The following is a 12,790-nucleotide window of genomic DNA, read 5'->3' on the forward strand; positions in this document are numbered from 1 at the left end:
TGAAAAAGAGGAGGCTATGCATTACAGAGCTATGATTCCTAAACCCTTTCTCCGATTTGGATGTGAAAACTCTCATATTGCAGCTGGGAGTGTGCACTTTCAGCCCATATTATATATATAATTGTATTTCTGAACATGTTTTTGTAAACAGCTAAAATAACAAAACTTGTGTCACTGTCTAAATATTTCTGGACCTAACTGTATCTCCTGGCATCCCCAGTGTGATGTCAGAAAAAGCATCAATACGGCTATTGGACCAGGCTCCTGCAAATCTTTCTGCTCAACTATATTTTTTAAGACAGGAGCTAAATAATTTTATGTTTTGATAGATGAGACTCATTTCTTGTTTTTGCCTTCTAGCCTGGACTCCTTGGCGTCTTCCAGAAACTCATTGCTTCCAAAGCCAATGACCACCAAGGATTTTATCTGCTAAACAGCATTATTGAGCATTTGCCTTCGTAAGTAACCGCTGCGGGTTTGCTATATGGAATGTGTTAACAGCAGATAACCTTTTGTTTAAAAAATAAATAAAATCACACCCCGTGGCCAAAAAAGGAGATAACTGGATAATGGATAGCTGGGGATATGACTGCTGGAGCCCCCAGAGATCGGGCCCTGGAAACTCGATGGGTGCCCCTGAATTCTTCTGTGCTTTCATTGTTAATAGGACTACGCGGAAAGCACAGGACATTGCTATGCTATTTCCAGCAGTCCCATAAACAGTGAATAAAGCAAAAATCAGGCAGACAGGGCTGCAGAGCCCCATGCTTGGAATCATTGAGGATCTGGCTACAGGGACCCCGAGCAATCGTCAAGTTATTACTTATACTGTCGATAGGGAATCATTTCTTTTTTTAAGGGGGAAGGGTTCATCAAATCAAATTATATACGAAGGGCTGCTGATAAGTCTTTGGCTTTGTGACCTTTTTTTGTTTCTATGGTAAGGAATGTTACATCACATGAAAGCCTTATGTGTTTAATATATATTTTAAAAATTTTGTGTTTGCTGCTTATGTGTTCTATGCACGCAGGAAAACAAAATGGCAGAGTCTAATGCAATATTCACAGCAACTGAGAGCAGAGGAGTGATAAAATTTTTGTTTCTGCAAGAAAAGTCCACAAAGGATATTCATCGTGATATGTCGCAGACATTGTGGAATGCCCTTCATGTTCCACAGTTAAGAACTGGGTTGTCAAATTTAAAACAGGCCACTTCAGCACCAATGATGAGGAACGTCCTAGACGACAGCGAGTGGTAGTTGTTCCGGAGGTCGTCGATGCTGTGCACAACCTCTTACTGGAGAATCGACAAATTTCAGCTAAAGCAATTGCAGACATCATGGGGATTTCCCGTGAGCGTGTTTGTGTCATTATCCATGAATATTTGGACATGAAGAAGCTATCTGCAAAGTGGGTCCCCAAATGTTTGACAACAGATCAGAGAAGCATGCGAGTGAAAACTTCCCGGTCCATTTGTCAGCGTTTCCGGACTGATGAGAACTTCCTGGATCGACTGGTCACTATGGCTGAGATCTGGATTTATTTGTATGACCCTGAAAACAAGGAGCAGTCAAAAGAGTGGAGGCACAGTGGTTTTCCTCATCCAAAGAAGATCAGGATGCAAAAATCAGCCACTAAAGTGATGGCGTCTGTGTTCTGGGATAAGGCAGGCATGCTGCTAGTGGACTACCTTCAAAATGGTTCCTCCATCAATGCAAGGTATTACATTAAACTTTTGGACCAATTGAAGACAGCTCTGAAGGCCAAGGAGGTGTGGCAAGTTGTCCAAAGGAATCTTGTTCCTGCAAGACAACGCCTCCGCTCACACTACACAAGCGACCACGGCAAAACTGGAAGAGATGGGATTCCAGCTGGTTGACCACCCAACTTATTCACCAGATCTCGTTCCCTCCAACTATCATTTGTTTCCCTGAAGAGAAACCTCAAGGATACCAAATTTCACACCACGTTTGATGCGCAGTGTGATACTGAAAGTCTGAATTTTCCCCTTCGCCCATGACAGCATCACCTGAGAGGTTCCGCCCACATCAGGACAGGAAACCCACTGATAAAAAGGCGGCACCTCTCCTTCACATCAGTTCGGTTTCCTGTCCTGATGGGACGAACCCACGGATTCTCCCAGGTCCGACCCGGTGTGCAAGCTTGGTACTTGCCAAAAGCCGGCATTCGGGCCTGGAAGCACCTCCCCAGGGCTTTATGCTTATGCGGTGGTGGGGCGCGAGCCTGGAGCGGGAGCTCGGTTCTGCGTCGCCCCCGGCGGTGTCCGCACACGGCGCCTGTGAGCTGGGCGCCCTGCTGCTGCTGTACACGCCGGGGGAGAAGAGGATGTGACGCGACACCCAGAAATGCTTCCCCAGGATGTGCGGGGTCGACCAAGATGGCGGCACCCAGGAACGGGATTCGGGCGGCAAATTTGAAATGGTGAGAGATAAAGAGGTGACGCTCGCGGGGATATGGTGAGTAAATCTCCTCCGTTGGGATGGCTGACAGCTCCCCATCAGGGAAGGATGTCCCAGAAAGACCGAAGGACTCTCCGGCTTCCACCCTCAGCAGAGGGGGGATCGCCCCCCTGCCAGAGCAAGCCCCTCCAGTCCAGCGGGTCGTCACTCTGATTCCAGGAAGTCTGGAAATCGTAAATCTCCACCGAAAACGGTATTTAACCGCCATCTTGGGGGGTGAGTGCCTGCTGTTTTATTGCTTCCTTATGTCCCATTGTTTCTCAGGTGCCCAAAAAGCATACTCAAAAAAGAACTATAGATCATGTGGGGTGTGCAAGGAGACTCTGGCTTCTGACTACCGGAAAGACCTTTGTTCCTCCTGTATTAAGAAGGTCCTGTGTCCCGAAGTACCGAGTTTCACAGCGGAGTTACGGGACATTATTAGAGCTGAAGTGAGGAATTCTATGGGCTCCAGGTCCGAGTTGGCTCCAAAGAAGCATAAGAAGGCAACTAGGAAGTGGGCTGGATCATTCACTAAGTCCGATAGCTCTGAGAAGGGCTCTGGATTTTCTTCCCCTGCCTTTTCCTCAGACTCTGACTCGTCCTCTTCTTCGGATGAAGGTGGCAGGCCGTGTTTTCCTCCCTCTGAGGTAGCATCCCTGGTTAAGGCGGTCCGCGCTACTATGGGGCTGGTGGACGATAAGAGTCATGAATCTACACAGGACCTTATGTTCGGAGGCCTGGAAAGTAGGAAGAAGGTCTTCCCAATCCACCACAAAATCCAGGAAGTGATAAGGGATCAGTGGCAGAAACCTGAAAAGAGAATGCCGATTTCTTTGTCGCTCCATTGGGAGACCCAGACAATTGGGTGTATAGGCTATGCCTCCGGAGGCCGCACAAAGTATTACACTAAAGAAAAAACAAAAAGCCAGCACCAAATGTGCACTACAGCACTAAACATTCCAAACTGTACTTATTATAAAAAAAAATTTGAGATTTTTGGCAAAAAATTGCAATTTCTTGAGCTGCTTCGCCACGTCACGGCAAATCTCATTTGAAGCAGTCCTACACTAAAATATTTTTATAAAATGTGCCATACGGCCTCACATATGAATAGTAGAACTGCTCTTAGCAGCACTCACCTGGTCTATTTCAATCCCGTACCCATGACTGAGTCATGGCTGTGGGCGGGACAGGTCCAAGCAAATGCTGCATGAAGTAAATAGCCTGTGGACAAAGCCTGATGACTTAATGTGAACAGTCACCAACCGCCAAAATCCAGACAGATGGAATACATCCCAAATTGGGGTGCATAGCAAGGTGGAGGTCAACCACCGACCAATTCAATGAAGAAAAAACAAAAAGCCAGCACCAAATGTGCACTACAGCACTAAACATTCCAAACTGTACTTATTATAAAAAATTTTTTGAGATTTTTGGCAAAAAATTGCAATTTCTTGAGCTGCTTCGCCACGTCATGGCAAATCTCATTTGAAGCAGTCCTACACTAAAATATTTTTATAAAATGTGCCATACGGCCTCATATGAATAGTAGAACTGCTCTTAGCAGCACTCACCTGGTCTATTTCAATCCCGTACCCATGACTGAGTCATGGCTGTGGGCGGGACGGGTCCAAGCAAATGCTGCATGAAGTAAATAGCCTGTGGACAAAGCCTGATGACTTAATGTGAACAGTCACCAACCGCCAAAATCCAGACAGATGGAATACATCCCAAATTGGGGTGCATAGCAAGGTGGAGGTCAACCACCGACCAATTCAATGAAGAAAAAACAAAAAGCCAGCACCAAATGTGCACTACAGCACTAAACATTCCAAACTGTACTTATTATAAAAAAACATTTGAGATTTTTGGCAAAAAATTGCAATTTCTTGAGCTGCTTCGCCACGTCACGGCAAATCTCATTTGAAGCAGTCCTACACTAAAATATTTTTATAAAATGTGCCATACGGCCTCACATATGAATAGTAGAACTGCTCTTAGCAGCACTCACCTGGTCTATTTCAATCCCGTACCCATGACTGAGTCATGGCTGTGGGCGGGACAGGTCCAAGCAAATGCTGCATGAAGTAAATGGATTCATGGAGTCATGAATCTACACAGGACCTTATGTTCGGAGGCCTGGAAAGTAGGAAGAAGGTCTTCCCAATCCACCACAAAATCCAGGAAGTGATAAGGGATCAGTGGCAGAAACCTGAAAAGAGAATGCCGATTTCTTTGTCGCTCCATTGGGAGACCCAGACAATTGGGTGTATAGGCTATGCCTCCGGAGGCCGCACAAAGTATTACACTAAAAGTGTAAAGCCCCTCCCCTTCTGCCTATACACCCCCCGTGCTCCCACGGGCTCCTCAGTTTTTTGCTTTGTGCGAAGGAGGCAGACATGCACGCATAAGCTCCACAGCTTAGTCAGCAGCAGCTGCTGACTATGTCGGATGGAAGAAAAGAGGGCCCTTAACAGGGCCCCCAGCATGCTCCCTTCTCACCCCACTCTTGTCGGCGGTGTTGTTAAGGTTGAGGTATCCATTGCGGGTACGGAGGCTGGAGCCCACATGCTGTTTTCCTTTCCCATCCCCCTTAGGGCTCTGGGTGAAGTGGGATCCTAATCGGTCTCAAGGCACTGAGACCGTGCTCCATCCACAGCTCCTGAGGACTCTGCTGGATAGCAGCCGAGTATCGTTCAGGGACATGGCCCTGCTACTTTGAGGTACTCGGTGTCCCCGTGGGGACCGCGCACAGCAACACTCCAGCATTGCTGGGTGTGCTAGTGCACCGGGGACCGCGGCGCTGACCGCGTTTGTGCCATTACACACTGCAGCGTCGCTGAGTGTGTTAGTGTATGGGGACTTCCGCGCTGACCGCGCTTATACGGCGGCCGCGCTTATAACTTCAGTCCCCGGCTTTTGCGGCCTAGTCTCTTTTTCTTCCCGCCCCCAGGCCTGCCAGTCAGGGGAAGGGCGGGACGCTGTGCAGGACGGCAGCACTGAGGGCTGGAGCATGCTTTGCATACTCCACTCCCCTCACTGTGCACAGTGGGGCACCAGTTCCCGCACTTTCTAGGGCACGCCCACGGCTCCCTCCTCTCCTCAGGACGCCGGCAGCCATTCCTGTCAGCTACTCTGACGCTGCAGAGGGGGGACAAGCTCTGGGAGACCCAGGCAGGGATTCTGGTGGCCACACAACCGCTTTAAGCGGCCGGTAAGCAGCACCTGAGGTGCTGACCCCACTTGTGCAGAAGTGTAATTATAGGTTATATGTTTATAGGCTATTCTTTACACTGTATGGTGCACGGTTTAGTTCTGGCTATATACCCTATTGTGTTGCTCAGGGGAGACAACAGCATGGCGCCCACAAGAAGCAGGGGTGCCAAAACACAGGCTTACTATGCTGCCTGCGCCGCATGTACGACCTCGCTACCGGCAGGTTCCACTGACCCTCATTGTGTGCACTGCTCGGCCCCTGTGGCACTTACTCAGCCGGAGCCTCTGCTAAGGGGGGCCCAGGGGGAACCACCTGCTAACACTGTCCAGGTGACAGGGACGGAGTTTACAGTTTTTACTGAAAGACTTTCTGAGACTATGGCTAAGATTCTAGAAGCTTTGCAGTCCAGACCGGTATCTCAGACCATGGGCACTGTGGAATCATTGCCCCCTGGTTCCCCTCAGTTGGGACAACAATGTTCCCCCGGGGTGTCTCATAGATCCCGGGGTGAGGTCTCTGACACGGACCGCAGCCCCAGACCGCCTAAGCGAGCTCGCTGGGAAATCCCCTCGACCTCATCACATTGTTCAGGGTCTCAGAGGGAGGACTCTCTGTATGATGACCCGGAGGTAGCTGATCAGGATTCTGATCCTGAGGTCGCTCTCAACCTTGATACTCCTGATGGTGACGCCATAGTGAATGATCTTTTCTTCGGCGCTCCATTGGGAGACCCAGACGATTGGGTGTATAGCTACTGCCTCCGGAGGCCACACAAAGCATTACACTAAAAAGTGTAAGGCCCCTCCCCTTCTGGCTATACACCCCCAGTGGGATCACTGGCTCACCAGTTTTTCTGCTTTGTGCGAAGGAGGTCAGACATCCACGCATAGCTCCACTGTTTTTAGTCAGCAGCAGCTGCTGACTATGTCGGATGGAAGAAAAGTGGGCCCATATGGGGCCCCCAGCATGCTCCCTTCTCACCCCACTTTTGTCGGGTGTTTGTTAAGGTTGAGGTACCCATTGCGGGTACGGAGGCTGGAGCCCACATGCTGTTTTCCTTCCCCATCCCCCTGAGGGCTCTGGGCGAAGTGGGATCTTACAGGTCTCCAGGCACTGAGACCGGGCTCCATCCACAGACCCAGAGAACCTGCTGGATATGGAGCTCAGTATCGTCAGGGACAGGGCCCTGCTACATTAAGGTACTCTGTGTCCCCGGGCAAGCGCGCACACACACACCAGCATTGCTGGGAGTGTTAGTGCGCCGGGGGTAACAGCGCGGTGCGCTCGTGCTATTATTCACTGCAGCTTAGCTGAGTGAATTTATGTATTGGGAACTGCCGCGCCGGCCGCTGCTGGGTGTTTTTTACATTGTGGCGCGGCTGGGACTTGTGGTGCGCCGGGGACTTCCGCGCTGGCCGTGCACATGGACGGCCGCGCTTATTACTCGAGTCCCCGGCTTTGCGGCCTAGTTTTCGTTTCGTTCCCGCCTCCAGCCCTGCCAGTCAGGGGAGAGGCGGGACGCTGTACAGACAGTCAGCGCAGAGGGCTGGAGTCTGCTTTGCATTCTCCAGCCCCCTTCACTGGACACAGTGGGACGCCAGTTTCCCGCTCTTGTCTGGGGCACGCCCACGGCCCGCCCCTCGTCACACGAGCTGGAGAAGGACGCCGGCAGCCATTCCTGCACGCAGTCCGAGATGGGGAACGGAGACATGCTCTGGGCAACCAACACAGGGCTCTGGCGACCACATACCCGCGTTATAGGCGGGCGGTAAGCAGCACCTGAAGTGCTGACCCCACTAAATACCGAAGTGTCCATTTGTATTTGATGCTTGTATGCTATACACTGCACTGTAGGTCGCTATCTTTGGCTATATGCCCTCCTAGATGGCGAGATAACAGCAGCAAAAAAGCAAGGGTGCTAAGGCACAGGTTTTCTAGGCTGCTTGTATTGCATGTGCTGAAGTGTTCATTTGTACTTATGCTTGTATGTTATACATTGCACTGTACGGTCGCTACTCTTGGCTATATTCTCCTAGAGGGCTGGACAGCAGCAGCAAAAAAGCATGGGTGCCAAGGCACAGGCTTTATAGGCTGCTTGTATTGCAGGTGCTGAAGTGTTCATTTGTACTGATGCTTGTATGCTATACATTGCACTGTACGGTCGCTACTCTGGGCTATATTCTCCTAGATGGCTGGACAACAGCAGCAAAAAAGCAAGAGTGCCAAGGCACAGGCTTTCTATGCTGCTTGTATTGCATGTGCTGAAGTGTTTATGCTTGTATGCTATACATGGCAGGGATGGATTGAATACAGCAGCAAAAAAGCAACAAGGCTTCCTATGCTGTTTTTCCTGCATGTGATACTGTTCCACCGGCAGGTTCCACTGACCCCCATTGTGTGCAAGCTCCCCTGTAGCACTTGGTCAGCCGGGGTCTCTACTAGAGGTGGCCAAAGGAACCATCCGTGAACCCTGTCCAGGGACAGGGACGGAGTTGCAGTTTCGGCTGATGGATTGTCATGGGATAGAGACTTTGCAGTCCAGACAGGCCATGGGCAATCTTGATTAATGCTCCCTGGCCACCCTCATCTGGAACGTAATCAGTGCTCCGGGGGGGTCCCAGGCATTCCAGGGTGAAGGCTCTGACACGGACGGCAGTCCCAGACAGCCTAAGCTAGCTCGCTGGGTGCGGCGCTCGGCTTCATCACTGGTCAAGGTCCCAGCAGGAGGACTCTCTGTATGATGAGGCAGACGTAGCTGATCAGGGCTTTGGTCCTGACACCGCTCTCAATCCGGATACACCGGATGGTGACGCCATAGTGAATGATCTTATAACGTCCATCAATGGAATGTTGGATATTTCTCCCTCAGCTCCCCCATTGGAAGGGTCAGCTTCACAGCAGGAGAAATCCTTTTTCAGTACTCATGCGTATATTGTGTATTTTTCTGGCGCTGACTTCAGAGAAGCAGTTCAGAAACACCACGCTTACCAGATAAGCGTTTTCTCCAAACGTTTTAAGGATACACGTTATCCCTTTCACCTGACGTGGTAAAGCGCTAGACCCAGGGTCCAAAGGTGGATCCCCCAATCTCCAGGCTTGCGGCTAGATCCATAGTTGCAGTGAAGATGGCACTTCACTTAAAGATGCCATTGACAGACAGATGGACCTCTGGTTGAAATCTGTCTGTGAAGCTATCAGCGTGTCGGTTGCTCCGGCATTCGCAGCCGTATGGGCACTCTAACCTATTTCAGCTGGTCTTGCGCAGCTGGTCTTGAGCACATGTACATCTGTGCCGCAGGTGGTGTCCTTAACCTCGCAATGTCTGCATTGCGACTTACCCTAGTAATGCTGTCCTGGAGGGACAGTCGAGGTTGGTCCTTCCCAGGCTCGGGCAGGTCCCAATTGTTCTCGTCCAAAAGGGCTCAAAAGGCTCAGAGGGGCTCAGATTCCGGCCGGGCTCAATCACGCCCAAGGAAGGCAGCAGGAGGAACCGCTACCAAGGCGGTCTCCTCATGACTGTCAGCTCTCTCTCTCCGCATCCGCGGTTGGTGGCAGAATCTCCCGCTTGGGGACATTTAACTGCCACAGGTCACAGACCGGTGGGTGAGAGACATTTTGTCTCACGTGTACAGGGTAGAGCTCTGTTCTCGTCCTCCGACGCGATTCTTCAGCACTTCCCCCCCCTCCCCCCACCGAGCCGTTGCTCTTCTGCAGGCAGAAGAAGTGGTAATCCCTGTTCCTCTTCAGGAACAAGACACGGTTTTTTCCTCCAATCTGATTGGGGTGCCAAAAAAGGGGTGGCTCTTTCCGTTCCGTTCTGGACCTAACACTGCTCACCAAGCACGTGAAGGCCAGGCGATTCCGGATGTAACCCTCCGCTCCGTCATTGCCTCAATGTCGCAAGGAGATTTCCTAGCATCAATAGACATCAGGATGCTTATCTACACGTGCCGATTGCTCCAGAGCACCAGCGTTTGCTACGTTTTCGTTATTGAAGACGAGCATCTTCAGTGCGTAGCCCTGCCCTTCGGTCTGGCGACAGCCCTACGGGTTTTCACCAAGTTCAGGGCAGCAGTGGGAGCAGTCCTGCACTCTCAGGGTCACTCTGTGATCCTTACTGGGACGATCCACTTGTCAAGGCACCCTCTCAAGAGGCATGCCAACGCAGCCTGAACGTGGCGCTAGAGACTCTCCAGAGTTTCGGGTGGATCATCAACTTTTCAAGGTTACATCGGGCACCGACCCAATCGCCGACATATCTGGGCATGGAGTTTCGCACTCTCTCAGCGGTAGTGAAGCTTCCGCTGGACAAGCAGCGTTCACTACAGACGGGGGTGCAGTCTCTCCTTCAAGGCCAGTCACACCCCTTAAGACGTCTCATGCAGAGGCAGTCACTTTCGCGCAGTTTCATCTGCGTCCACTTCAATGGGACATGCTTTGCCAATGGGTTGGGGAGTCGACGTCCCTAGACAGGAACGTTTCCCTTCTCAGACGGTCAAGGAGTCCATCCTTCAGATCAATGTTCTGGAAATCTGGGCAGTGTATCTTGCCCTGCAAGCCTTCCAGCAGTGGCTGGAAGGAAAACAGATCCGAATTCAGTCGGACAATTCCACAGCGGTGGCAGACATCGCCCACCAAGGCGGAACACGCATCGCCAAGCCTACCAGGCAATCCGGCGGATTCTGATGTGGGTGGGGGACAGAGCATCCACCATATCCGCAGTTCACATCCCGGGCGTAGGAAATTGGGAAGCAGACTTACTCAGTCGCCTGGGTATGGACGCAGGGGAATGGCCTCTGCACCCAGAATGGTGTCAGGAAATCTGTAGCCGCTGGGGGATGCCGGACGTCGACCTAATGGCGTCTCGGCACAACAACAAGGTCCCGATTTTCATGGCGCGGTCTCACGAGCAAAGTGCTCTGGCGGCAGGCGCCCTAGTTCAGGATTGGTCGCAGTTCCAGCTACCCTATGTGTTCTACCTCTGGCACTGTTGCCCAGAGTGCTACGCAAGCTTAGCTCCGCTTGCCGCCGCGCCATCCTCGTCGTCCCAGACTGGCCGAGGAGGTCGTGGTTCCCGGAACTGTGGCATCTCACGGTCGGCCAACCGTGGGCACCCTCAGACCGACCAGACTTACTGTCCCAAGGGCCGTTTTTTCCACTGAATTCTACGGCCCTGATCCTGACTGTGTGGCCATCGAGTCCGACATCCTAGCGTCTTCAGGATTATCTCCAGTCGTCATTGCCACCATGAGACGGGCTAGGAAGCTGACGTCTGCCAAGATCTACCACAAGACGTGGAAGATATTCTTCTCTTAGCGCTCTGCTCAGGGAATGTCTCCCTGGACATTTGCATTGCCTACTTTTCCTTCCTTCCTGCAATCTGGTTTGGGAAAAGGTTTGTCGCTCGGCTCCCTTAACGGACGAGTCCCAGCGCTGTCTGTATTCTTTCAGAATCGCATAGTACGACTTCCTCAGGTACGCACGTTCCTGCAGGGGGTTGGTCGCATTGTCCCTCCGTACAAGAGGCCGTTAGACCCATGGGATCTGCACAGGGTACTTATTGCTCTCCAGGAGCCGCCCTTGGGGCCTCTGAGGGATGTTTTTTCACTTTCTCAACTGTCACAGAAAGTGGCTTTTTTGGTAACGGTCACGTCTCTTCAGAGAGTGTCCGAGCTAGCAGCGCGGTCATCCAAAGCTCCTTTCCTGGTGTTTCACCAAGACAAGGTAGTGCTGCGCCTGATTCCGGGGTTTCTCCCTAAGGTGGTATCCCCCTTTCATCTCAGTCAGGATATCTCCTTACCTTCCTTTTGTCCTCATCCAGTTCATCGATATGAATTGGATTTGCATTTGTTGGATCTGATGAGAGCGCTCAGAATCTACTTTTCCCGCACGGCGCCCCTGCGCCGCTCGGATGCACTCTTTATACTTGTCGCTGGTCAGCGCAAAGGGTCGCAGGCTTCCAAAGCCACCCTGGCTCGATGGATCAAGGAACCAATTCTTGAAGCCTACCGTTCTGCTGAGCTTCCGGTTCCATCAGGGCTGAAGGCCCATTCTACCAGAGCCGTGGGTGCGTCCTGGGCATTACGACACCAGGCTACGGCTCAACAGGTGTGCCAGGCAGCTACCTGGTCGAGTCTGCACACTTTCACCAAACATTATCAGGTGCATACCTATGCTTCGGCGGACGCCAGCCTAGGTAGAAGAGTCCTGCAGGCGGCAGTTGCCTCCCCGTAGGGGAGGGCTGTCTTTGCAGCTCTAACATGAGGTTTTTCTTTACCCACCCAGGGACAGCTTTTGGACGTCCCAATCGTCTGGGTCTCCCAATGGAGCGCCGAAGAAGAAGGGAATTTTGTTACTTACCGTAAATTCCTTTTCTTCTAGCTCCTATTGGGAGACCCAGCACCCGCCCTGTTGTCCTTCGGGATTTTTGGGTTGGTTTTTCGGGTCCACATGTTGTTCATGTTGAATGGTTTTCAGTTCTCCGATGTTACTTCGGAGTGAATTTGTTTAAACCAGTTATTGGCTTTCCTCCTTCTTGCTTTTGCACTAAAACTGGTGAGCCAGTGATCCCACTGGGGGTGTATAGCCAGAAGGGGAGGGGCCTTACACTTTTTAGTGTAATGCTTTGTGTGGCCTCCGGAGGCAGTAGCTATACACCCAATCGTCTGGGTCTCCCAATAGGAGCTAGAAGAAAAGGAATTTACGGTAAGTAACAAAATTCCCTTCATCGCGTCCATAAATCAAATGTTGGATATTTCTCCCTCGGCTCCTCCAGTGGAGGAGTCAGCCTCTCAGCAGGAGAAATTCCGTTTCAGGTTCCCCAAGCGTACAACGAGTATGTTTCTGGACCACTCCGACTTCAGAGAAGCAGTCCAGAAACACCGAGTTTGTCCAGATAAGCGTTTTTCCAAGCGCCTTAAGGATACACGTTATCCCTTCCCCCCTGACGTGGTCAAGGGCTGGACTCAGTGTCCCAAGGTGGATCCTCCAAGCTCCAGACTGGCGGCTAGATCCATAGTTGCAGTTGAAGATGGGGCTTCGCTCAAGGATGCCACTGACAGACAGATGGAGCTCTGGTTGAAATCCATCTATGAAGCTATCGGCGCGTCTT

At 51.4% G+C, this 12,790-nt stretch overlaps 1 protein-coding gene across 2 annotated transcripts in view; it reads left to right on the forward strand.

Moving 5' to 3' along the window:
* The window catches only part of CSE1L (chromosome segregation 1 like), a 154,823-nt gene that overhangs the window by 114,780 nt on the left and 27,253 nt on the right, over positions 1-12,790 (forward strand). For both annotated transcript variants that reach the window (XM_075350646.1, XM_075350645.1), the window contains exon 21: positions 361-458. In XM_075350646.1, coding sequence (XP_075206761.1) covers positions 361-458 — 98 coding nt within the window. The remainder of the gene's footprint in view (positions 1-360; positions 459-12,790) is intronic.

This window comes from Anomaloglossus baeobatrachus, chromosome 5 (genome assembly GCF_048569485.1).
Source record: "Anomaloglossus baeobatrachus isolate aAnoBae1 chromosome 5, aAnoBae1.hap1, whole genome shotgun sequence".
Classification (NCBI taxonomy): Eukaryota; Metazoa; Chordata; class Amphibia; order Anura; family Aromobatidae; genus Anomaloglossus; species Anomaloglossus baeobatrachus.